The sequence below is a fragment of the Puntigrus tetrazona genome, unplaced genomic scaffold, assembly GCF_018831695.1.
Source record: "Puntigrus tetrazona isolate hp1 unplaced genomic scaffold, ASM1883169v1 S000000233, whole genome shotgun sequence".
NCBI classification, from domain to species: Eukaryota; Metazoa; Chordata; class Actinopteri; order Cypriniformes; family Cyprinidae; genus Puntigrus; species Puntigrus tetrazona.
In genome coordinates, this window is record NW_025047901.1 from 103,553 (window position 1) to 127,500 (window position 23,948).

General features: G+C 39.6%; 2 protein-coding genes across 2 annotated transcripts in view; both read left to right on the forward strand.

Annotated features, from left to right (window-relative positions):
- The first annotated feature begins 4,139 nt into the window (after positions 1-4,139).
- txnrd3 (thioredoxin reductase 3) lies at positions 4,140-16,872 on the forward strand. The gene is given in 17 exon segments (XM_043230825.1): positions 4,140-4,454; positions 5,511-5,571; positions 6,660-6,769; positions 8,107-8,214; positions 8,780-8,852; positions 8,932-9,023; positions 9,026-9,053; positions 9,501-9,643; positions 10,009-10,124; positions 11,338-11,563; positions 11,710-11,802; positions 12,569-12,645; positions 14,216-14,372; positions 14,457-14,564; positions 14,654-14,749; positions 15,519-15,653; positions 15,736-16,872. Coding segments are annotated over 17 exon segments (1,803 nt in total). The 5' UTR covers positions 4,140-4,337; the 3' UTR covers positions 15,799-16,872.
- Positions 16,873-19,380: 2,508 nt separating this feature from the next.
- ntan1 (N-terminal asparagine amidase) overlaps positions 19,381-23,948 on the forward strand; it is a 4,620-nt gene continuing 52 nt past the window's right edge. Inside the window, exons 1-10 of the mRNA XM_043230830.1 lie at positions 19,381-19,585; positions 20,132-20,234; positions 20,304-20,369; positions 20,435-20,543; positions 20,624-20,697; positions 20,774-20,827; positions 21,356-21,409; positions 22,019-22,116; positions 22,559-22,672; positions 23,473-23,948. The exon at positions 23,473-23,948 is cut by the window's right edge and continues 52 nt beyond it. Coding sequence (XP_043086765.1) covers positions 19,505-19,585; positions 20,132-20,234; positions 20,304-20,369; positions 20,435-20,543; positions 20,624-20,697; positions 20,774-20,827; positions 21,356-21,409; positions 22,019-22,116; positions 22,559-22,672; positions 23,473-23,634 — 915 coding nt within the window. The 5' untranslated portion in view covers positions 19,381-19,504 and the 3' untranslated portion in view covers positions 23,635-23,948. The remainder of the gene's footprint in view (positions 19,586-20,131; positions 20,235-20,303; positions 20,370-20,434; positions 20,544-20,623; positions 20,698-20,773; positions 20,828-21,355; positions 21,410-22,018; positions 22,117-22,558; positions 22,673-23,472) is intronic.

The window sequence follows — 23,948 nt, forward strand, 5'->3', positions numbered from 1 at the left end:
TGTCTGTCTGTGTCTGTAATGTGTGTGTGTGTGTGTCTGTGTCTGTCTGTGCTGTGTGTGTGTGTGTCTGTACAGTGTGTGTGTGTGTGTGTGTCTGTCTGTCTGTGTGTGTGTGTGTCTCTGTCTGTGTGTGTGTCTGTCTGTGTCTGTCTGTGTGTGTGTGTGTGTGTGAGTCTCTGTGTGTGTGTGTGTGTGTCTGTCTGTGTGTGTGTGTCTGTGTGTCTGTCTGTGTGTGTGTGTGTGTGTGGAGTCTCTGTGTGTGTGTGCCAATGTGTGTGTCTGTCTGTGTGTGTGTCTGTCTGTGTCTGTCTGTGTGTGTGTGTGTGTGTGTGTGTGTATGTCTGTGTGTGTGTGTGTGTGTGTGTGTGTGTGTGTGTCTGTCTGTGTGTGTGTGTCTTTAGGGTGAAGAGACTAACGCGTGATTTGACGAGGTGTGCAGGAATCCATGTGTGCTGCGTTTCGCTCCATTTGCCTCTTATTGAGTTAAGTGTTCCTCAAACACAGGCTCAGACTCAAGCGGAGCGTGACACTTTCACATCTCACACCAATTAACATTCAAATCACTCTCCATCTCACACACACACACACTGCATACTTGCTCCTGAACACAAAGGAAGGAATAGCGATTGATTAAGTGTGCATAAACGACAGCTAATCATGTACTAAACATCTGACGAGGAGACGTTTTCTTTCATCAGTTTTGGAGCATCAACTAAACATGTCAGGAGTCTCTGAGATCAGAAAGGCTCTAACAAGCTTCATCAAGAAGTCACAAAACACACTGATTCCTGAGCACGGACACAGAGACTACGTTTATAGGCAGTTAGAAACCTTTTCTTTTTAATTTGTGTGTTTTCCCTCGCCTGTTACTAAATCTGTTTATACAGATAGAATCTGCTTAAGATGATAATATCTAAAAAATTTCTTTATGATTCACGTCATGGAACAGTAAAATAAAATAAATACAATACATTTCTTTGGCATTAGTTGACATATAATAATGTCAACATTTCAAGATGAAGATTAAGTATATGTTGTTGGCCAAAGTAGCAGCTAAAATAGGTCTTTACGTTCCTTCTAAGTAAAGTATATAATGTTTCTTTATATATATATTTTTATTACAGGTTATTTTATGTTTGAATCAATGTCTAATACTTGGTTTTAAAAGAGTGAAAAATGTCATAATGCTATTATAAAAACTAATGGCAGGTGAAGTGTGTGTGTGTGTGTGTGTGTGTGTGTGTGTGACTGTGTGTGTGTGTGTCTGTGTGTGTGTGTGTGTCTGTGTGTGTGTATGTATGTGTGTGTGACTGTGTGCGTGTGTGACTGTGTGTGTGTGTCTGTGTGTGTGTGTGTGTGTGTGTGCGTGTGTGTCTGTATGTGTGTGTGTGTGTCTGTATGTGTGTGTGACTGTGTGTGTGTGTCTGTGTAAACAAGGGCCTCGGCAGGTGTGTGTGTGTGTGTGTGTGTCTGTGTGTATGTGTGTGTGTGTGACTGTGTGTGTGTGTGTGTGTATGTGTGTGTGTGACTCTGTGTGTGTGGCTGTGTGTGTGTGTGTGTGTGTCTGTGTGTGTGTATGTGTGTGTCTGTGTGTGTGTCTGTGTGTGTGTGTGACTGTGTGTGTGTGTGTGTGTGTGCAAAGCTCAGGCCTCGTCAGGTGTGTGTGTCTGTGTGTGTGTGTGTGACTGTGTGTGTGTGTATGTGCGTGCGTGTGTGTGTCTGTGTCTGTGTGACTGTGTGTGTGTGTGTGTGTGTGCGTGTGTGTGTGCGCGTGTGTGCGCGTGTGTGTGTGTGTTGGGGTGGGGGTTCTCGCAAGGAAAATAGTTACAAAAAAAGTCTTAAAATGTAAAAATACAAAAAGGTTTCTGTTATGGTAGGTTTAGGGGTAGGGAGATATTATTAGGTCAGTATAAAGCATAGAAGTCTATGAAAGTCCTCACAAGTAAAGCAAAACAAACGTGTGTGTGTGTGTGTGTGTGTGTGTTTGAGAGACAGTACATGTATAAAAAAACATGATGAATATCAGCGTGTATCAGCTTCCTGCAGCATCTGTGTGTGTTTAGTCGTCTGCTGAGCATCACGGATCATATTTGTCTTCATCTGAGACTAATTCTATATAAATGGATGAGAACGAGAGACAAGGAGTGAACAGGAACTAGTCCCTGGAAAGACAGATGTGTGTGTGATTAGAGGAGCGGCTGACGAGGGACACGCTGTCATATCTGCTTTCCTCTTCTTATTGGGATGATTGACTGTCGCCATGGAAACAGATGATGGAGCGGGAGGAAGATTCCTGATGAGCGTCAGCAGATCGATGCTGAAGAGAGAAGGAAAGAGTTTCTTCATACATGAGATGTCTTTTTTTTCTCTTTAGTCGACTTCTTGTTCTGTTTTGTTTTAATATATTAGCTACTCATACTTAGTGTCTGCAAAGGAAGTAACAGAAAGGGCTACAAGGCAAACATTTGTGTTTCTATTCATTTTATTTACTAATGCAACTCATTAAATTCAGTTTATAAAATTAGCTAAACTTTGATGCCAAACAAGAAGTTTTATTTTGACCTCTTGCTGTGTTTCTTCATTATTTATTAACCACTTTTGTTCAGTGTCTATGTGCTTCTGAAACAATTATTATATTTCTTATACAATACATAATAAAATAAAAAACAATGATCACAAATGTTCAGAATGAAGACTAACTTTGCTCTTTACTGATTCTGTAAATACTTAAAAATATATATTTCATTTTGGAAACACTAGGGCTGAATGGCAAATCTTACGATTCAGATGCAAAAGACTTTCTATAATATTTCTATAATTAATATTATATATTAATATATTTATATTATACAGAAATATGTTATGTTATGTTAATAATATTTCAAATATTTCAAATTATATAAACTTAAGCAAATTATATATAAAGTATGAATAACTAACACTTTTTTCGGACACTGTAGCTTTACTGATTGCAAAATTTCTAGATTTTCTATATGGCAAGCAGGTCATGTTCGGATCGTTATAAGCAGTAAATCTGAACAGTAACAGGTGTCTCTTCAGTATGAGTTTATATAACAGTGAACTCAAAGTCTTGTGTTAAGATAACAGAACACTTATCTGTTTCAACACAGACTTTAAAACCAGCTCTAAAGGGTTTTATGATCTTATGGATCACTAATTGATCTGGTGAGCTGAAGTGTCAGTGGGCTTTCTTTAAGTGAGAGACACGTGTTCTGCTATTATTGCTCTTTTTAATTCATCTGCTAAAACGTTTTAATCACCTGGATGCCTGATGTTATGCAATGAGGGGAGTTTAGTCACTAAATAATTCCCATACTACCATTTTATTATAGTTATTAATAGGAGTAGTAGTGATATTACCATATATATATATATATATATATATATATATATATATATATATATATATATATATATATATATATATCAACTTCCTAACTTTAGGCTAATCAACTATGTAAACAAAGAAATATTTACACGTTTAGAAGAGTAGAAATGGAGCGCTGCCGCATCTAGTGGAGGGTTGACGGAACTACAGCGTGAAGGTATTCACCTAACAACAATCACACAAACTGCTACAGAGTTGAACGAAGTGTGTGTTGGTCAGTTTAGGTTTGGCTAATTTAGCTAGAAAAAAAATTACGAGAATCCGGTGTTAATGGGTTATTTGTGAGCTGAGTTTGACGCCACCAGGTGGCGCGCGTGTCCGTCTCAAACGGACGAGTTGTAGGCGTCTACAAATACTGCCTGATTTTCCACGTATTATAATAATTATTTTTAAGAATAAGAACAAGAAGGTGTATAATAAATAATTGTATTTATTGCTCCATAAATTATCAAAGTGTTATTATTGTATTTAAATTCACGGTACCTTAAAACGGTTTCTTTTTTCAGAAATTTAAGTTATTTTATATATATATATATATATATATATATATATATATATATATATATATATATATATATATATATATATATATATATATATATATAATAAGTTGATGTAATTTAATTTAACAATATGACTGACAACACGTGGGCCACAGTAAATGAAGACGTGGGTTGATTTTTAGTCAGGCGCGAGTGGGTCGGACTCGTTGGGTCTTATGTAAGAGCGCGCGCGGCGGAGCGTCATTCAGCGGCGGCCGCGAGATGAAGTCGCAATAATGGCAGAAGGGATTTTAGTTGCATTTTACGTGTTAAGTTAATGTCACGTCATGAGTTCCTGTTGATATCAAGTCTGACTTTAATCGTAGCCATCGACTCAGGAAGCGGAAGAGCGCGGGATATCGATCCGTGATCGGTTATTGATCGTCATGCCGCCCATCGAGAATAACGCGGGTCGCGAGCAGATCCGATCGAAGATCAAAGAGCTGATCGATGCTAATCAAGTGCTGGTGTTCAGTAAGAGCTTCTGTCCCTAGTGCGTCCGGGTGAGTGAGACACCGTTCAGAGAGTTCTGTCGTGAGAAACTAGTGGGGAGGTTTAGGAAAGAGGATAAAAGCCTGCTGCTGAGGTAAAGTTCGGGTTTAATAGTGATCATAGTCGGTGAAATGCTAATGTTAATTAAAAAAAAAAAGTAGTGTTTTCAATAGTTTTGAAACACTTCATTTCAACATAGCTTTTGCTGGCTTGTTATATATTTGTATGCAGTTTTTATTTTTTATACATTTTACTTTTTTTAAGTAGTAAGTTGTTTTATTTTATTATGTTTTGAAGTGTTTTCAGTATTCGAGGCAATTCTTGATTTTTATGAAGCCACTGTAGAAGTTGTCATTATTATTGTTCACAATTTAGTTTATTTTTATGATTATTTTTCCATATTATTTATTTTTAAGTTGTTAGTAAAAAAAAATATATATATAAAACCAATTATTTATCACACGATTAATGATTTTTAAGATTCATGGGTTCGTTATGTATAGTGTGAATTTTTTTTTGTTAAGGACTGTTAATAATAATAATAATAATAATAATAATTTATTTATTTTTTATTTTTTTATTTATTTTTTTGCTTTGTCAGTTTGAATTCAAGAAATTGCAGTGTGAGCTATACTAGAGAAACATTAAGAAAGTGTTTTTAAAGGGTTAAATTATGCTGTATTTCAGCTGGCTCTCTTTATTATAGTGTTAAACGCAGCAGCAGCAGTAGAAGTGAAGTAGGCACAATTAAACTTTCACAATTAAATTTCAAATATCGACCTATGATATAACCATTATTAGCATTAAATGATCCTGGTCCATCATGCATCCGTAGACTTCAGTGAGTCTTCCTTCAGAGAAGTACACCTGGAGTGCAGTGAAGACAGAAAAGGATGGAAAGCTGCTTTTAGAAATACCCTTAAAGTTAATGAAGATGGTGTATGATTGGTGTCTTCATAGAAGACTATGCGATTAAGGTTAAATCTGCAGTAATTGTGAACTCTAGGTGTTTTCATTCAGGTTCAAAACATGTGATTTATTATTATTTTTTTCTTCTTTCGTTTCAGGTGAAGGAACTCTTTAAAGAGCTGAATGTCACGTGTAACGCCGTAGAGCTGGACTTGATGGGTAATAACCGTGTATCATTTTTAATATCAAATGACTTTTATAGTAATATCTTTTTTTTTTAAGAGTGAAATAAGATGCGTGGAGGAAGTATCAGGCTGCGCCGGTCACTACTTTTATTCTTCAGCTGCTGGAAGTAATAGCAGATTAATGTCCGTTAATGCTGAAATAATGCTTGTGAAGCACAGTATCATTTAAGTTCTAGATGAAACGAGGTCTTAAATGTCTTTCATCTCTTTTAAATGACTCAAGATTAAAGCAAAGTGTTATTAAGTAATTAATATTTTAATTTCTTTGGTGTTTTATGGGTTTTTTTTCAGAAGTGAAGTTTTCGCGTCTTAAAGAGAAAAACAATGTTTGTGAAATTGAAAGCATTGGCTCTGGCTTAGCACTCTACTGTGTGTTGATTTGATTATCAGGACCCTTCATCTTCACCAAATGGGCCAAAATTATAACACTAGAGAGGTTTTTTGATTCAGTGCTGGCTGCGATATACGATCTATTTATCTGCTGCCTGCATAAGCACACAAACCTAATGAACATGCATTTTTACATGAACTTCTTCCTGATATGCAGGATTGCAGATTATCCATGTTATCTGCGTGCGTTTCCACTTCAGCTAATATTATGTAACGTTCACGTTTGAGGTCGTTGAACTTTTACCGCTCCGTTGACGGTGGAGTTGAGCCGAAGTGCTCTCGCATGTGTTCTCTGAACATTGTGCCGATCTCTTGAGTTAATGTTTAAGTGTCGTCCGTGCTGAGTCACTCTAGTGTCTGAAATCATCTTCCTTTTTTTGGTTTCTTTCGTTCATCCTCTGTGTCTCGTTCTCATCATGCTCTCTTTATCTCTCTGTCCGTGCGCAGCTGTTCATCTCACGTTCGTAGCATGACCCCGATAATGAATTCTCCGGCGATCGGCTCTAAACCTGATTAGCCGCTGTGTTTTTGTTTGGAGCCAAGCATCTCTTTCAGAAGCAGGCAAGCAGTGCCAGATCCGAACCCGATTCGATGGTTGGAGAGCTGCCCGTGTGGCGTAGATGTGAAACATGAGCGGTGAGATCCGGACTGATCGTGTCTGATGTGTTTCAGAGGACGGAACCAACTACCAGGACCTGCTGCATGAGATGACGGGGCAGAAAACCGTTCCCAACGTCTTCATCAACAAGAAGCACATCGGAGGCTGTGACAACACCATGAAGGTACTGGGTTTTCGATTGAAATTGGCAGCGATTCAAGCTAGACCTTGGAGTGCTTTTATAATAGCCTGGTTTTATCGTATTCACTCCGAAGACCACCAGAGAAAGCAGTTGGTCGTAGGGCTCAGAGTTTCCCTTTTTTGTTAATCGTTTGCCATTTCCGAAAGCAAGCACATACAGTTTTTACTATTTATGCAAATTTTGCCTAGATTTGATGTTTTGTGAACCTCTCTATATTTATAAAATGAAGACTAACCAAGCGGCCGGTTGCATTTGCTACCGTACACATTCATGCGTGCTGTTTCGGCTTGGTTTACTAAAAGCCAGTGGTTTTCTGAGGCGGTTCTCGCTTCGCTGCACTGTCGAGGAGAGCTGATGAAGTTAGTGAGCTTTCTCACTAAAGCCTAATGCTTGCTAAAGCCTCACCTGCACACACCCTTTATTTGTTAAAATAATTACAGGTTAATTCGATGAAAACGTTGCTGACTTTCTCACATGCATGCTAGAATATTCTGTACTATTTAATTTAGGGAATTGTTTCGCTTTAAGTGCATCATTTTCACTCTTTGAAATATCTTATGCCAGCATTTTTGAGATTTTATAAATGGAGAACGTAATTTTAGAGGCTTGTGTATTTGTTGGGTATCTGTGCGTTGACTTAGACGTCCTGGTTCAATATTAGAACAATATCAAGCTGCTACGTCTAAAATGAAGACTTCAGTTTAACTACTTCATGCATATATCTTTTAATTTATAAAGCATTGTTTAAATTTATAAATAATGTAATACTACTTCAGCCTTTATATAAGTCGTTTTTGCCTTTGTGATTAGTTTTAGAGTTTGTTCTCAATAAGCATCTGTCTAGATATCTGGACGTTGGTCATTTTTAAATTGGCAGATTTCCAAAAAACAATTTAATTTTCTTTATTTTAGCATGTAGGTATCACCAATGAGTCCCGATGCTACAAATGCATTAAAACATGCGTGTGACCAAGATGCACATAGCCCATTTTGAGCTACTTTGTATTTGGAGCCTTTTTTGTGAGGAGTAAGGACACTTCTTTTTTTCTTTTTTCTGCTGTAAACTAATTCACCTGTTAGTTTTTGTTGGTCACCCTAGCAGAATGTGTGCTCCTCGTTGCCCGTTTCTATCAGGCGCGTCGGCCTCTAGATCCGTCAGCTGTGAAAGCTTTTCTAGACAGCTGAGCGTCCAGCAGCTCTGTGGGAAAGATGTTTAGTAATCGAGCTGAATAATGCTCGAGCACCTCTTCACCGTGCCTCTTATCAGCGTCGGGTTTTTTATGCTCCTGCTAATGATTGGTTCGTTGCCGTGGTAACAGGCACACAAAGATGGCGTCCTGCAGAAGCTGCTGGGTGAAGGCAGTGAGGTGTACGACTATGATCTCATTGTGATTGGCGGAGGTTCTGGAGGTCTGGCCTGCTCAAAGGTGAGTTAAATTACACAGAGGTCCTTCATTTATAATGCTCTTTAAATACTGTATGTGTGCGTTGGGCCACTTTGTCGTCTCGGAGTTTCAAGTTACGTGCATGAATCCCGTTTTAGGTTGTGGTGTTAGCTTTTTTTTTTTTTTTTTTTTTTTTTTTTTTTTAGATTTTGACATACAAGAAGTGAAATAGATCTAAATAAAAATTAAGGCACGTTTTTACATGCATTTTTCTTCTGTGCTATAATTAGTAATAATCCATGGTATTTTCTTAATACAAATATGCATATATTTCATACTCTATGCATGCTGTTCCTTTTATACTCCATTTTTATATTTTTGCAGTTTGACATTTTATATTATTTTGTGTAATTTGTTAATTTATGTGCCAAATAAAAAAGGTGTTATTGGTATTTCAGTTTGGGATTGATTCATTGACAAACTTTTAAAATGATCAAGCGAAGGTGCACAGTATCACTAACTTCAAAATCCTCAGAAACATAAATGCTTGGATATTAAACCACTCAGCCAAACTCTAATTCAGTGCATCCTCTTCCTGCCCAAACAGGAAGCGGCAGCCTTGGGGAAGAAGGTCATGGTTCTTGATTATGTTGTTCCTACACCGACGGGCACAACCTGGGGTAAGAACCGGAATCGAAAGCATGCCGGTTGAATCAAAAATGACTTGTAATAAGATGACGATAAGATGTCTCTTTCCAGGTCTGGGTGGCACGTGTGTAAACGTGGGCTGTATTCCTAAGAAACTGATGCATCAAACAGCTCTGCTGAGCACAGCCATGAAAGACGCTCGTGTGCGTTCGGCTGGGAGTTCTCTGATCAGGGTGAGTCGTGAAGCTGTTAATGGTACACGGAGGTACATGGTAAACTGGCTCTATGATATGGATTGCAGATAAGAGTTGCATCACATGATTGAATGCATTCCAGATAGAAGTAAAAGTTTACATGAGTTCAGAATGCAATCTTGTGATTTCTGGTCTGAAGACACAATTTAGATTAATTTCCTCTTTCTTTTGAAAGATGTATTTTTTATTAATTCTGATTGCAGCTATGTGAATATCTTTCTTGAAATGGTTAAAAACAGTGCGAGACCTCATCTAATCGAAAAATAGATTGCAGCACCAGAAATCTTCTTAATACTCAGGACGAGCGATCGTTGCGACATTGTGTATTGCATAGTTTTGCTTTTGAAAGCTTCCTTTTTAAGGGTTTTTGTTTTTTTTCAACCGTTTTAATTTGCGTTCTCACCAAATTATGGCTTTTTATTAAAGTGACTCACAACTGGGAAACGATGAAGACGGCGGTAAAGAACTACATCGGTTCGCTGAACTGGGGCTACAGAGTGTCCCTACGAGACAAAAACGTCAATTACGTCAACTCCTACGCTGAGTTTGTGGAGCCGCACAAGATCAAGGCAAGTGTGTTCTGACTCAACAAGACTAATGTACTCTAGTCGACGCCCAGCATGCATTGTGAAGGCAAGGCCGTTTTCTTGGGTGGAGCTAATGGTCACAGCTAAATTGAACCTAAAAGAGATCCATCACAGGTTCAGATACAATGCTTTTACATTGATTCTTTCCCACTAAGTTTGAGAGATTCTTTTAGAGAGAAATTCAGTTTAAAGCATACTTGATTACTACTTTTAGCATCAGAACATGGGAAAACGGAACTTGATTTTTGCTTGGAATAGGAGAGCTGCTGTTTCTTGTTTGCGTATTGCGTTCCAGTCACAGCCAAAACCTGGCCCCGTCTCAACTTTTGGTTTACTCTTCCCAACAGGCCACCAACAAGCGTGGAAAAGAGATGTTCTACACTGCAGCTAAGTTCGTCCTGGCGACAGGAGAGAGGCCTCGTTATCTGGGCATCCCAGGAGACAAAGAGTACTGCATCACCAGGTGAGCTAAGACTCGGAGTTCACCACAGTAAACTACCTCTGGAGAGACGCTTAATTGCAGCCGGACCTCAGGGGGTCCTTACGTTATTTACAGGATTTATTGATTTTAAGCTGATTCATTCTCAGTCGCCAAGGGAAGGAAAGCTTCCACTGCGTTGTGTATCGAATTAGAGGGGGGTTTAACTATTAACTACGACTTTTCTCTCAATAAATTCTGAATTTGCTGCTTATTAATAGTTAGTAAGGTATTGGTTAAGATTAGGAATGATTTGTGTGTGCTGTGATGCTCTCTTGTTTTACTGAACATCTGCTTTGGTTTATATGGTAATGATATTTGCCTGAGCTAAAAACAACAACAACAACAACGGGCACGGTTTGCGCTACAGATGTTACGTAACATGCTTCCAGCGCCCTGGATTATATTACATTTTATGAGGAAGCGACAAACGTAGGAAAGCTGGAGGGCTTTTTCTGCTGGATTCATAACTCAGGTGTGTGAAGACCAGCAGCATATTTTCTGCTCGGCTGTTTCTGTTTCTGCAGAGACGATCGGTGTATTTTCTACAAACAATGTCTGGCGTGAGAAAGTGGCATAGGCAGAAAAAAAATTATGAATATCAGTGTTTCAATGGCCTTTTTACACCTGGTCAATTAATGTGTTTTCAAATATTGATCTGATTTGTTAAAGTTGTTCCCTATACACTTCTGGATTGTCTCAGAACAGCCCCTGAAGTGATTTAATTCTGCGTCTAAAGCATTTCAGAGGTCGTTCACACCCGGTCTTTTCACGATATCTGCGAAAGCCCATGAACTTTGAATGTGGCTTCAAACAGGCTTGTAAAAATCATGTCTTTGTTTGTTTCTTACTTGCTAAATATCAGATTCCAACGGGATATGCACAAAAATGAACTGACTGTTCACTTTCAGAGTTTTTCTCCTTGACCGAAGTCTTTAAACTCAATGCACGCGTGTCGTTTTATGACTCAAGTCTGAGATTTCCTGATGGTTCATCTTTTATCTGATAAGGAAGTGAGTAGCAGGTGTTTGGCAAGGCCTCTGTGGTTTTCATTATGTTGACTTTTTTTTTTTTTTTTTTTTTTCCCTCTTTGGCAGCGTTGGTTTAACTGTAGGCGTCTGAACTTTTGTCTACATTCGAGGGAACGTGATCAGTCTGTGTCGCGTCCTCACTGGTTTTGTTTGTTTTTGGTGATCAGTGACGACCTGTTCTCATTGCCCTACTGTCCCGGGAAGACTCTGGTCGTCGGAGCGTCGTACGTGGCTCTGGAGTGCGGGGGGTTTCTGGCCGGTTTGGGGCTGGATGTGACCGTCATGGTTCGCTCCATTCTTCTGCGAGGATTCGATCAGGACATGGCCGACCGTGCAGGAGAGTACATGACGAATCACGGGGTCAAATTCCTCAGGAAGTTTGTTCCTACCAAGGTTGGTGCAAGTTTGCTGTTAAACATTACTGAAATGATGCTTTATCTGTGCAGCTGCGGTTATCGAGCGATCTTTTAGAAGCGTTATGATCACTGCCTCTTTACTCACGTTTATGTTGGTGATAAACCATTTTTCTTCTTCTACAGATCGAGCAGCTGGAAGCTGGGACTCCAGGCCGAATTAAAGTAACGGCCAAGTCGACGGAGAGTGACGAAGTCATCGAAGGAGAATACAATACTGTGAGTCTCACGTCTGTGTGGCCTTTTTCATGTTCATTGAAGTACATCAGACTTTCTTATCCGCTATCTCTGGCTTTGTTTCAAAACTGGTGAGCAGTCAACCCTTACCCTACAGAGACATCTCCTAAAGCATGCTTTCAGGTGAACTGAAACCTCAAAGTTGACCTGATTTTTATATTGAAAACTGCAGTGTACAACTATTGGTCTCTAAGCGTGTGTGTGGATGATATAGTCACGCATGTATCTAGCCTGCTTTATTTAAATGGAGTAATGCATTATAATTTTAAATAACCGTTTTTTTATCGTAATATATTGTGAAAAGGCTGTTTTTGCAGAATCAGTAGTGTCGCATGATCCTTCGGGAATCCTTCAGATACGCTGATTTGCTGCTCAAGAAGCATTTCCGATCATTATCGGCGTCGAAAAGAGCAAATGCTGCTTTAAAGAATCCCGAAAAATGCTTCACGTTTGCCAGAGAACGCTTTGGTTAGTAGTTTCCTCTGATAGGACGCTGGTGACATCGGCTGCTAAAGTGAGCGCTCAAAGATTGCAGTAAAAAAAAAAACTAAATCTGGAATGTGGAGTATTTTTGTTAAAGATCAGGTGTTCAACATAAACCTTCACTGGGTTTGTAGTTAGATGACGGTTTAAAGTGCATGAATCAGGTAAACGGTTTGTTTGTTTCTTTTGTGGGAGGAGTCTGGTGTTTCTGTGGTAATCTGCATTCTCACATTCCTTCACTTCTGTTGTGTGCTTCCTCTCTCAGGTGCTCATCGCTGTGGGTCGAGACGCCTGTACAGGAAAGATCGGTCTGGACAAGGCTGGAGTCGAAGTCAATGCCAAGTATGTCTCTTTCATTTAGTTTATTTTGGTCCTCTGTCCTCACGGTCCCTCCCGTATCCCATAACAAAGTCCTTGTTGTCATGGTAGGTTTTAAGAGGGCGGGATCTGGAGAGTCACAGTGAATCAGCAGTTACTGACTCTGGGAGCTGGGCAGCATGTCCGGCGTCGGACCGGAGGACACGCGCGCTTTGTTTAGAGCACCCTGGGTCAAGATAAATTCAGCAGCTTTTTTCGGTTCAGTAGCGTGGGGGTGATTCATATTAATTCACACGTATATTGTTTGCGTGGGTTTCCGTCTGAGAGATTAGTGCGGCGCAGAGGTTTAGATCCGTTCCCGAGCAGAATCATGTGATTTCCATATGACCCATGCGCATATGAGAGCGTGGCTCTTTTATGGTTTCTCTGAAAGAGCGACTCACTGAGCCTTTATAGATTTGCTGACTTAATTGCTCGTTTCGGTTTAGTAATGCACACGATGTCTCTGTACGTTTAGGGGCACAGTGCACTAGGTTTATAAGTGTTTTTCAAACTGCACTTAATTACGCGTTTATAGGCTTTATCTTAAACTGTGAAAAAATACAAGAATAAAGCGTGAAATGGAATAACATTTTTATTACCAGTTATAGCATAACCATTACGTTTTACTACAAATGTAGTAAACTATAGTTAATCTAGCAAAACATATTAAATTATCTATAGTAGCCATGTTTTTGGTTGTAACCATGGTTAATTTTCACTTTATTTTATGGCATGCATTGGTTAAAAATATAAGGCTACATATTAAACACGCACCACGTAATGATGTGCATTTCAAGGCACTTCAGTAGACATTTATTAGGTTTTTGACGATGCAAAAAATTTTTTTTAATATTAATAAATAGTAATTAACTCTAGTCTTTATCACTTTCTTATAATTTAAGCAAAACAAAACGGCAGAGTTGACTTTGAGGATCCGTCGCGTATAGGCTTGTAGTAAGCGGTCCCTTGCCTGGAGACTCGATCGGGTAACAAAAAGTGTCTGGAAGCAACGCCTCCGCCTGTATGTATGGTATCTGAGTCAATACAGCTTAGTTGTTCGACGTTATTTTGCTCTGTGAGGTGGCAGAAATAATTTTCTGCACCGCTCTGGGTCAATAATGTGCTTCGTTCGATGAGGGGGAAAGGATTGTTTTCCTCATGCCGACCAAGTCCATTTAAGACACATTAGCCCTTAAAGTGAAGATGTTTAAATCATTAAGACTTTTGATTTGAATGAAACATAAGCATTTTAATTCGTAAGCTCAGAAATGCATTTTACATTTTAGTGTATAAACTGCAAATGAGTGAAATGCTTGCGACTGTAAAACACCGTTTTAGTGATTAACGTGAATGCAAATGTTTTGATGCTTGTTGGAAAAAGTGCTCTTCATAGTATGAGACAAATGATTGGCAGTCGAGTGAAGAGATCTGAGAAGGAAAGGCAACTGATTCAGATCGCTCATCAAAACCATGTGACTTTTAATGCGAGTCATATTTTATGACTTACTTTATCAGTGCTACATTGTGTTTCATTTCCCGTTTCTCTGTCCAGGACCGGGAAGGTCCCGGTGAACGATGAGGAGCAGACCAACGTTCCTCACATCTATGCCATCGGGGACATCCTGGAGGGGAAGTGGGAGCTCACTCCGGTGGCCATTCAGGCCGGGAAGCTTCTGGCTCGCCGACTGTTCGCCGGAGCGACTCTGAAGGTCTGATAAAGTCATAACCGTCTCTGTTTGCTCAGTTGGTGTTCTGTCGTCTGACCGCTTCCTGCTTCTCTCTCGGCATTTCAGTGCGATTATGTGAACGTTCCCACCACCGTCTTCACTCCTATGGAATACGGCAGCTGTGGTTACCCAGAGGAGAAGGCCGTGGAGATCTACGGTCAGGAGAACATCGAGGTGCGTGCGTGTGTTTGCAAACAGACGTCAGACTGGAAATATTAATAACCTGTGCTGATAATGGCTGCGGTTTAATGTCGTCTCTGCAGATCTATCACAGTCTGTTCTGGCCCCTGGAGTTCACCGTTCCCAACCGGGACAGCAACACGTGCTACGCCAAGATCCTCTGCAATAAACTTGACAACGTAAGACCTGCTTAACTGTCCCAGTCCCCGGTGAATGTGGTTTGGTTTGCTTAATAAAAAAGATTTATAACTAATTGTTTCAGTTGAAAACAAAGCATTTATAAATCAATCAATGAACCGTCCCAAATGTAATTGGGTTGGAGTGCTTTGTTGAATTTAGAAAAGCTATATAGAAATGTAAAGAAACCTAATAAAACACCAAGTTAAACTTAAAATGGAAAATGCAAAATGGATGCCTTAATTATAACAAAAAAAAACATTGGCTTTAATGCTATATATATATATATATATATATATATATATATATATATATATATATATATAGAATGATCAATACTTTTTATTAATCCTGCTAATTTCAGCATTTACTAATGCATTATAAATATCACAAGTTGCTTTAACATTAAAGCACTGTGAACTAACATGAATAAACAATGAACAACTGTATTATCGTTAACTAACATTAACAAAGATGAATAAATACTATAAATAAATGCAGTCATTGTTTGCTCAAGTTAGTCAATACACTATCTGTAAATGATTAATGTTCAAAATTTTATTTATTTTTTTATTTTTTTTCTCAATGTGGTATTTACTGTTTTTGTTGGGTTGGCTTATGATGTGATGCATATTTTTTTTCTTTACTTTAAATGCCATGTTTATATTACAGGCTCGTTTCTAGCAGGTAGGGTCTGGTTTGCTTTAAGAAACATGTTTGTGTGCATCCTGTCATTACCGTAAGAGATGCTTCAGGACCGTCTGTGTGCAGGAGCGCGTGATTGGCTTCCACTATCTGGGTCCTAACGCCGGAGAGGTCACTCAGGGCTTCGGAGCCGCCATGAAGTGTGGGATCACCAAAGATCAGCTGGACAACACCATCGGGATTCACCCGACCTGTGCTGAGGTGCGTTCCCGCGACCGCTTCTCTAGATCTCGCCCACTTGTTCTCAAGCTTGACGTGCTCTTCCTTTGCTTTTTGCTTCCAGATCTTCACCACCATGGAGGTCACCAAGAGCTCCGGCAGAGACATCGCTCAGGCCGGCTGCTGAGCTTAAACCCTGCTCGTTTAACAGGCTGTCAGGACTAGATTAAACCAGTGAACCGTCCCTCTCCTCTCGGTGTAAACGCACTCGAATTAACCTCAGGTCATCAAAACTCGTCAGAAGTCTGCTCTCGAGAGGCTTTTGTGTCTCGTTGTTCCCGTATTGTGGGCGGAGCCTGGAGGAGCAATAAGACACGACGGCCCGCGAGAGGCGGGGCTTCGCTCGCCTAGAGACCAATGACTGGGAGAGGAGATGATGATTGACAGCCTGTTAGACAGCGGGGTTACTCTGCTTTAACTGATTGTCCGAGTCAGAAATGCACCGGATGTGTCCGTGCTTCACGCTTTTTCTTTCTTTCACCTTCTAAACGCACGCTAGCGCGTTCGGTGCTCTGTGACGTCGTAACCCTTAACCCCACGTTCAGTGGCGGGTTACGACCGATGTTTTCTGCACTCGGACTTTAAATAGATAAACTCCCGTAAGGAGAACGCTGATCTCTGGCCTCCAGACTCACGAGGGCCGCATGCTTTCATTTCTTGTGCTTGTAGGAGTCTATTTTTCTATATTTAATGGTGGTTTGTCCTCGGTTGCTCGTCATTCCTGTCGGGGTCGTGCTAAGACGGATTCCCGCTCTCGTTATTTTCTGATTCAGCCGTCGAGTAACTGAGACGCGATCGAAGCGCAAACCAAATGCAGCATGTAGATGCTTCCTCCAAGTATTTAAACTAACGGGCATCGCTGAGATCTCGTTTCTAGTTTGTGATGCCTGTCAGAGCACTTAGAAATATCAATAAAATGTGTATGTTCATATTTTTATAAATATATCACTGGATTACATTTTCATGTATCTGTACGGAGGTTTCATTCAGATATAAAAACACGTCTGTTTGTATTTGTTTGCTGTTTATTTGCTTCGGGGTTATTTTTATGTCTTTCGTCTCATCATTCACTCCCTTTCGGGTTTAAGGGGCAAAGTTCTTGTGTTTTACTGTCACTCAGCTCCTAACGAATGTACCATATTTCCATTAGTATCTCTGTTCAAATTCTATTCATGAACTTTTAATAAACCCATGTACACAACTTGTTTCTGACCGGATTATTTGCAGTGAATTATCATTATGACTTTGTGTGTTTATCATTATAACTTTAATGAACGTCATAAATTACGTGCTTTTTTTTTTTTCCCTCAATCTGTTTATACTTGATTCATCACGGTTTAATGTTCAGTAGTGTAATTAGTTTATTGCTTTAATATTTTCTGCCGCTTGGTAGGGAAAGTAGCGCAATAATACTTTATTCATTTAAAGCACGTGTTAAAAGTTAATTAAAAGGAGCCCGATGCATATCTATTGACTTTTTGCGTAGTATTAATGTTGATTATAGCGTTGTTTCCAGGTTAATCTGTAACGTTAAAGCACTTTTGCTGAAATGTAAAAAATTTAATTTAGGTAAAACTGAAATTTCACCTAGTTCTATTTAAGATGAATAAAGTAACAATTTTAAATGGTTTTGTCAGAGCTGCATGTTCCACTTTTATTTTAAGTTAATTCTACTCGGCAGCTTTTAGGATATGTTTAGATAATTGGATTGTGAATGAAAGAAATGGACGGTAAATGAATCTGTACAGAATGAGAGCGGCTGATTGGCTGGAAACTTTAAACAGGAAATGTCTGAAGCGTCGCTGCTAACCCTTCGGTTCTCTTGATTCAGCGCACGCTCGCTCAGAGTTGGGTTCAGACGGTCCTTTGATGATTCTGGATGAATATTCACAGAAATGCAGTGATTTAAAAAACCCCTCAATTCCTGGACAGCACCTGTTTCCTGTGAAGAGCAGAGCATTGATCTGAGACAAAGAGCCCCGGAGACCTGACAAAATGATGATGAAACCCTTCATTTTCATGCATTTCATTCAGAGAGAGAATAATCACAGGCCGATGGATCAAACGCGCCTGAGCAGACGAGTGTGTGTGTGTGTGTGTGTGTGTGTGTGTGTGTTTCTGAAGGAGAGAGTTACAGGTGTCTCATTCTGTTTGATTTGATATAATGCTGCTCTACTTCATTAAATGCAGCCGGCTGAGGACGCATTTAACAGTTTTGTGTCCACACACACACACACACACACACACATATATATATATATATATATCAATAGTTTAAAATTGGTTTCCATGCTGTATTTAATAAGTATAAGTCCAAGCAACCTCATATTTAGTTGATTCATTTGTCTTGGAGTCATCATTCAGCAAGAACAAACCTCTCTAGAATTCTTGAATGATAATGTGTCTCATGTGAGATATAAACCTGGAGCTTTATGATTCTTAGATTTTATATTCTCTTTCGGATATTTTAAATGTTAAACTCTTCGGAATGAGGACATCATGACTAGGATGTGGGAAATGTACCCAAACACACACACAGCTTACAGATGGTCAGATTGTATGTCGGTGAATAAAAAAACAAATCGGCGAATTAAAACGGAAAAACAGAAGCTTCTAGATTAGTGGTGTGAGACCTTTCTACACTCGTGTAAACACTGCAGTTGTGAAATGAAGTGATTAATTAGTGAGTAATTTTCCTGACATCATCCATTGTCAGGTGTTTCTGAGAAATCTCACAAACTGAGTGAGCAATACACACACGGTCACAGTGAGCTTGCAGATTAATTCATTTAACTGTTAGAAACCTCACTATTCACGTTTAACATGCTGGTTTAATAACGGACTGGAAAAAGATTAAATAGAAACATGTATAAAAATTAAAAAAATGGCTTATATATGTAATTGTATATTAAGGACATTCTATCTATATGATAAGATATGAAGCTGATATATGTCTGAACACATATCCTTTTTATAGAATTAATTATTCACAGTAATAATTCTGTGAAATTCTAATATTTCAGTATTAAGTTCCTTGTGTTTGTTCCAGGACATGGTTTACACATTGACTCATCTGAACATTTCTCAAACATTTCTCAAGCAGTAGATAAAAAAGAAGTTCCTCTTAAGCAAAACCAAACACAGAAAGTGATTCAGTGAATCCTCGGCACGAATAAAACCGCATCAAACACAGAAGCGTTACTCTGGCGCCCCCTGCCGCTCAACAGCGCTATTACAGTACACACACACAGGAATATCCTTTCGTTTATATATATTTTTATTTTAAAAAGTTATTTCGTGGTTGATTTAATTATTATAATGTGTTCATCTATTGTTATATTTGTATATTGTTGTTATATACTGTTGGATATAATAACGTTAATTCTTTTAAGCAGTTCATTACTGATTAAAAGTGTATATTTTATTTATTAATGTATTTATTTATTATCCAGAAACAGTGTCGAAATACCAAAAATATACACATGTTATATGATTATATGATAATATGATAATAATCTACAATTTTTAGCATACATTTTTATTTATTTTTATTTTTTAAATTACAGCAAGTTAGCGTCGTTCTATATGTGTATCGCACCTGATCAAACTCCATCGGCCCTTCCTCTCGATTTCTTTCTGATGCTAAACAGATTTCCGGTTAGTGTCCTTTCTAGCGAATCATTTCTACTGTTCAGAGTCACGTGAGCTGTGACGTCCGCGCAAAGCGGAAGAGAACGCGGCGGTGCGACGGGGGAGAGTCACACATGACAAGAGTTATTAATGATCAGAGTTTTCATGAAACGATCAGATGAACGGGTTTAATCTCTGCCAGGATGCCGCTGTTGACGCAGAATAAGCGAATAGAGCGCGTGAGCTCGACCGCGGAACTCTTCAGCAAATACCCGAATTTGAAGGTAAGTTACAAAAATAATACACTAAAATAATAATAGCAGAGCCGCTTTATTATTATACGACAGCACAGACTATAATAAATATAGACCCTCTTTCTGTTTATATTTAAACACAGCGCCTAGGAATCTTTAGAACTCATTAATTGTATTAATATTTTATTAGTATGGTAATAGTTCTGTCACGGCAGTATGCCTGCAGATATTTGTCTTTATATTTAAAGGCTATTTAAATACAAGATACACGCCATGCAATCTGTGTATATATGCTGTACATTTCTCATATTCATGCGTGCATTTATTTTTACAAGCTTCTATTAATTAGATCGTATAAAGACTACAAGTGCTTTTATAAACTGAATCAAATGATTTGCATTACAGGATTATTGAAGCAAACCGCAAAATGTAAATAATTTTGAAATCAAATGCACTTTTGTTTATATGTAAATAAAAAAAAAAGAGTTTTGATGTAAATAAGTTTTATGTTATTTGCCATTAATGCACATGTACAGTCCAGATAGTAATAAGAGCTGGTAAATATGTGTTTCTTAGGAAAGTGCGAAGCAGTTTGTGTCCAGAAGTCCAGAGGCCGTGGACACTAAACAGCTCCTGTACGTCCAGCAGCGGGAGTTTGTGGCGACCACACCAGCGGACAGTAAGTGTTTGCTCTCGATCGAGTGACCGCCGATGCGTTAAGCACACGCTGATGTTTCTCTTTCCTCAGATTCGGTCTCAGTCCTGGGATCCGACGACGCCACAACATGCCATTTAGTGGTGCTTCGACACACAGGTAAGGCGAGCCTTGTCGGAGTCGGCGTCGGCGTCGGCGTCTGATCCCGTGTTCTCGCTCTGCAGGCAGCGGGGCGACGTGTCTGGCACACTGCGACGGCTCCAGCACGTGGACCGAGGTTCCTCTCGTAGTCAGCGCCGTCACTTCTAGAAGCAACCCAGCCAAAGAGGGCAGGTGCTGTGGATTCGCCGCACATCGCCGGAACTGGAGAGTCGGATAGAAACGCGATTTAATGTCTGTGTTTGTGTCTCCAGACTGGAGCTGCACCTGGTCGGTGGATTCGATGACGACCGGAGGACCTCGCACTCACTCAGCCTTAGTATTCTGGGTAGGTTGCGAACCAATCCAAGCATCCGCTGCGGGGAACAGAAATCAGAAGTGTTTCTAAATCTTCTGCGTTTCAGCTGCCTTTCAAAAGCAGAAGGAGGAGATTCACCTGGAGACGTGCTGCATCACAGGTCGGTCATCGCATGAGAAGTTATTCTGTTTATATTACGTTATTTAGCTTAACGAGAAGTCATCGTTTACTGACCCTAGAGTTATTCACTAAACACTAAAATGCCCAAACAGCGGCTCGTAGTTATCACGTACGTGACCACAAACCCAGTGTATTTGTATTTGGAGTGCAAATGAAATGCCAAAAAGTATTTGAATAGTACAATATATAATTAAAGATCATGTTCCATTTATATAGTTTGTAAATTTTCTACCATAGATGCATGAAAACATCATTTTTAAATAGTAACATGCACAACTAGGAGCTCCATCTGGACAACTTTCTCAATATTTTTATTTTTATTAATTTGCTTTTGCACCCTCGGATGTTTTTATCTTGGCCAATCTTAACAAACCATACCTCCATGTAGAGCTTGTTATTTCACAATCCTTTATGACTGATCCAGGGTATGTCAGGTGTGTCCAAGAAGGCCGTTTTATTCAGTTCTTTTGGCCTGTTCTTAACAGAAAGCTGTTGTTTAACTCTTTAGACATGAATGACGTCATCAAAGATGGGATTCATCGGCCCGTGGTGTATGGGATAGGTACTGTACAACATCTGATTATCACCTTCTCATCGTGACGGACGTTCAATGCTAAAAAAAAGCCCAGGGCACTGGAGAGCGCTAAATTAAAAGTAAAAAAAGACACATTTTTAATTTCTTCACCAGGTTCACACACGGCACCAAAACTACAGCGTGGCTTTTTCTTGCATTACGTTTTCTTCAGGTTTGCTGTGCTTTTTCATAAAGTTGTGATTACATATCAATATGACTATAAAATTAAAACCAAATAATGTAAACAGAAAAAGTACTATTGTAATATTTCACTGTAAACTATTTATTTATCAGTACTGTAAAATTATAATGCTAATATTTATGCATTTTTTACATTTCAAACCTTTTATAGCCTGCTTTCGGTTGCCAGTTTGTGAACATGTTTGGCATGTGGTTCATTCTCAAATGCACATGAAAAGCGTCTCGAGCACACACACGCACACGCACATGCACACACACACACACACACACACACACACACACACACACACACACCTGTACTTGTTTCACATCACACGAAGCCACGTCACCGTTTCGGCTGGATTCATCATGCAGCCCTTTATAAGCCCCTGACAGCGAGTTTCTGTGTGAGCTCAGGTGTAGACGTTAAAACGGGTGACGTGTTTCCGGCGTCATTCACGTGTCGAGGACCGGCGGAGGAGCTCCGATCCGCTCGCACCTTCTCTGGTGGACAGGTACATAGACGCTATATTTTCTGCTCTTTAAGGTGCCCAGATTACAGGTAACGAGGTTCATAGTTTGGTTTTGAGACAGGTTGACATGCCTGCATTTCATTGTCTTATCGTTTCTGTATTTATTGATTTCGCCTCGCATGCCCGGTGACTCCCAAATGATGCATTTTTAAAAAAAAAGCGGCACCTAGTGGTGAACAATGAGTCTGCATTTTCATTCAGACCAATGCGAAAAGACCAACAAGTGGGCGGGCGATATGATGATGTCAACATGAACGACTCAAAAAAGTCAATGATTCAGAGTCGACTCTATAATAACTTCATACACGGTGCACTCTCAGATTCATTCACTTGTTACACGCTGCATGAAAGCATTTCATTTCAAAAAGCAGAATGCTGTGATTGACCGGTCAGAACGGAGTTAACTGCTGTGTGTTGCCGGCAGATGGTTGAAGTGTATGACTCTAGCAGAGAGCTCGTGAAAATCGGTCCATGCAGATGGACGCCAAACAACGACATGGCCTTCTGGCTCTCCCAAGACGACGAAACCATCCTGCAGGTCTGACATCCCGTCGCCGATCACGTTCGATTACATGCGAGCTGTGCTGGCAAAATGAGTCCAAAATGTTATTTTTAGTTTCACCTTCTCTGTTAAGCCACAACCAACTGAAATCGACAGCAAAGTCAGTTCCGAGAAAACCACAGCAGATGTTTAGGTTCTAAAGCGATATTTAATATTTTTTACTGTATTTAAATTTTATCTTTGGTATTAAAAATAAGAACAAATGCACAAAAGAATTGAGCAGAACACATTTGAGGAGGAAGCAAATAGGCCCAGTGCATTGCTTTAGTATTTTTTACGTCTCAATAAAAGCATTCGAGTGAGACAAACAAATAGTCAAGTGTAAAAAAAAAAATTATTTAAGCGTGTTCGTTACAAATATATTTATTATTATGCGCCTTTATGTGCACGATGCAGCAGTGCAAGAAGCATGTTCTCCCTTTACAAACTTTTTCTGTGTCCACACGAAACAATATATTTATTAATGGTAGTTAATAAAAAGACAATCGTTCAAGTGTTTGTTTATGGTTTAGTTTGTTGTTAAGTGACGTATGGAACGTCTAGTTATCTTTATACAGATAAAGATAACTAGACGTTTAATCACTATTTAGGGCTTTGGGATCTCTAGACGAGGGCTTAATGACCAATTAAGATGAAATTTGACTAAAATGGACTTTTTTTTGGTGCGTAGCTCTTTATGCCGTACGCATTCACGCTCATTTTGCCAGCACGGGTCACACATTGCTTCTCATCAGATGGGTTTTTCTCATGTATTTCTCGTCCGGTTTGTCTGTCAGTTTTTGTCCACGTCTCCGTACGCAGAGCCCCCTCACTTCGTCCGTCACATCAAGTCCACCATCCAGTTTCTGCTGGATCATCCGACCGCAGACGGGCTGTTCCCGGGCGGTCAGCCGCATCTGTACCGCCGCGCCGAGGACGGGCGCTGGAAGAGAGCCTGAACCCGACCTCCGACCTCCGTGACCCCGCTGTAACCCAACTAAAGGCCTTCGACGTCTGATGTTTAAAGCAGGAGCTCCTTGACAGCGATCTGAACTGACCGAAGCTCGGATCGAAATATCTGATGTTTCTAACTGCACCTGCCGGCCCTTACGTACAAAGACGTTTTCTTTTCTTTTTTTTGTTTGATATTCGTTGTGTACGTCAATGCGTCGTATGTCGTGTCCTCTACTTTAAACTAACATGTGATGTTGTTGTCTTTTTAACATCTAGCTTTATTTAAATCGCTCGTTAATTTTGGAAGCTGTAAATAATG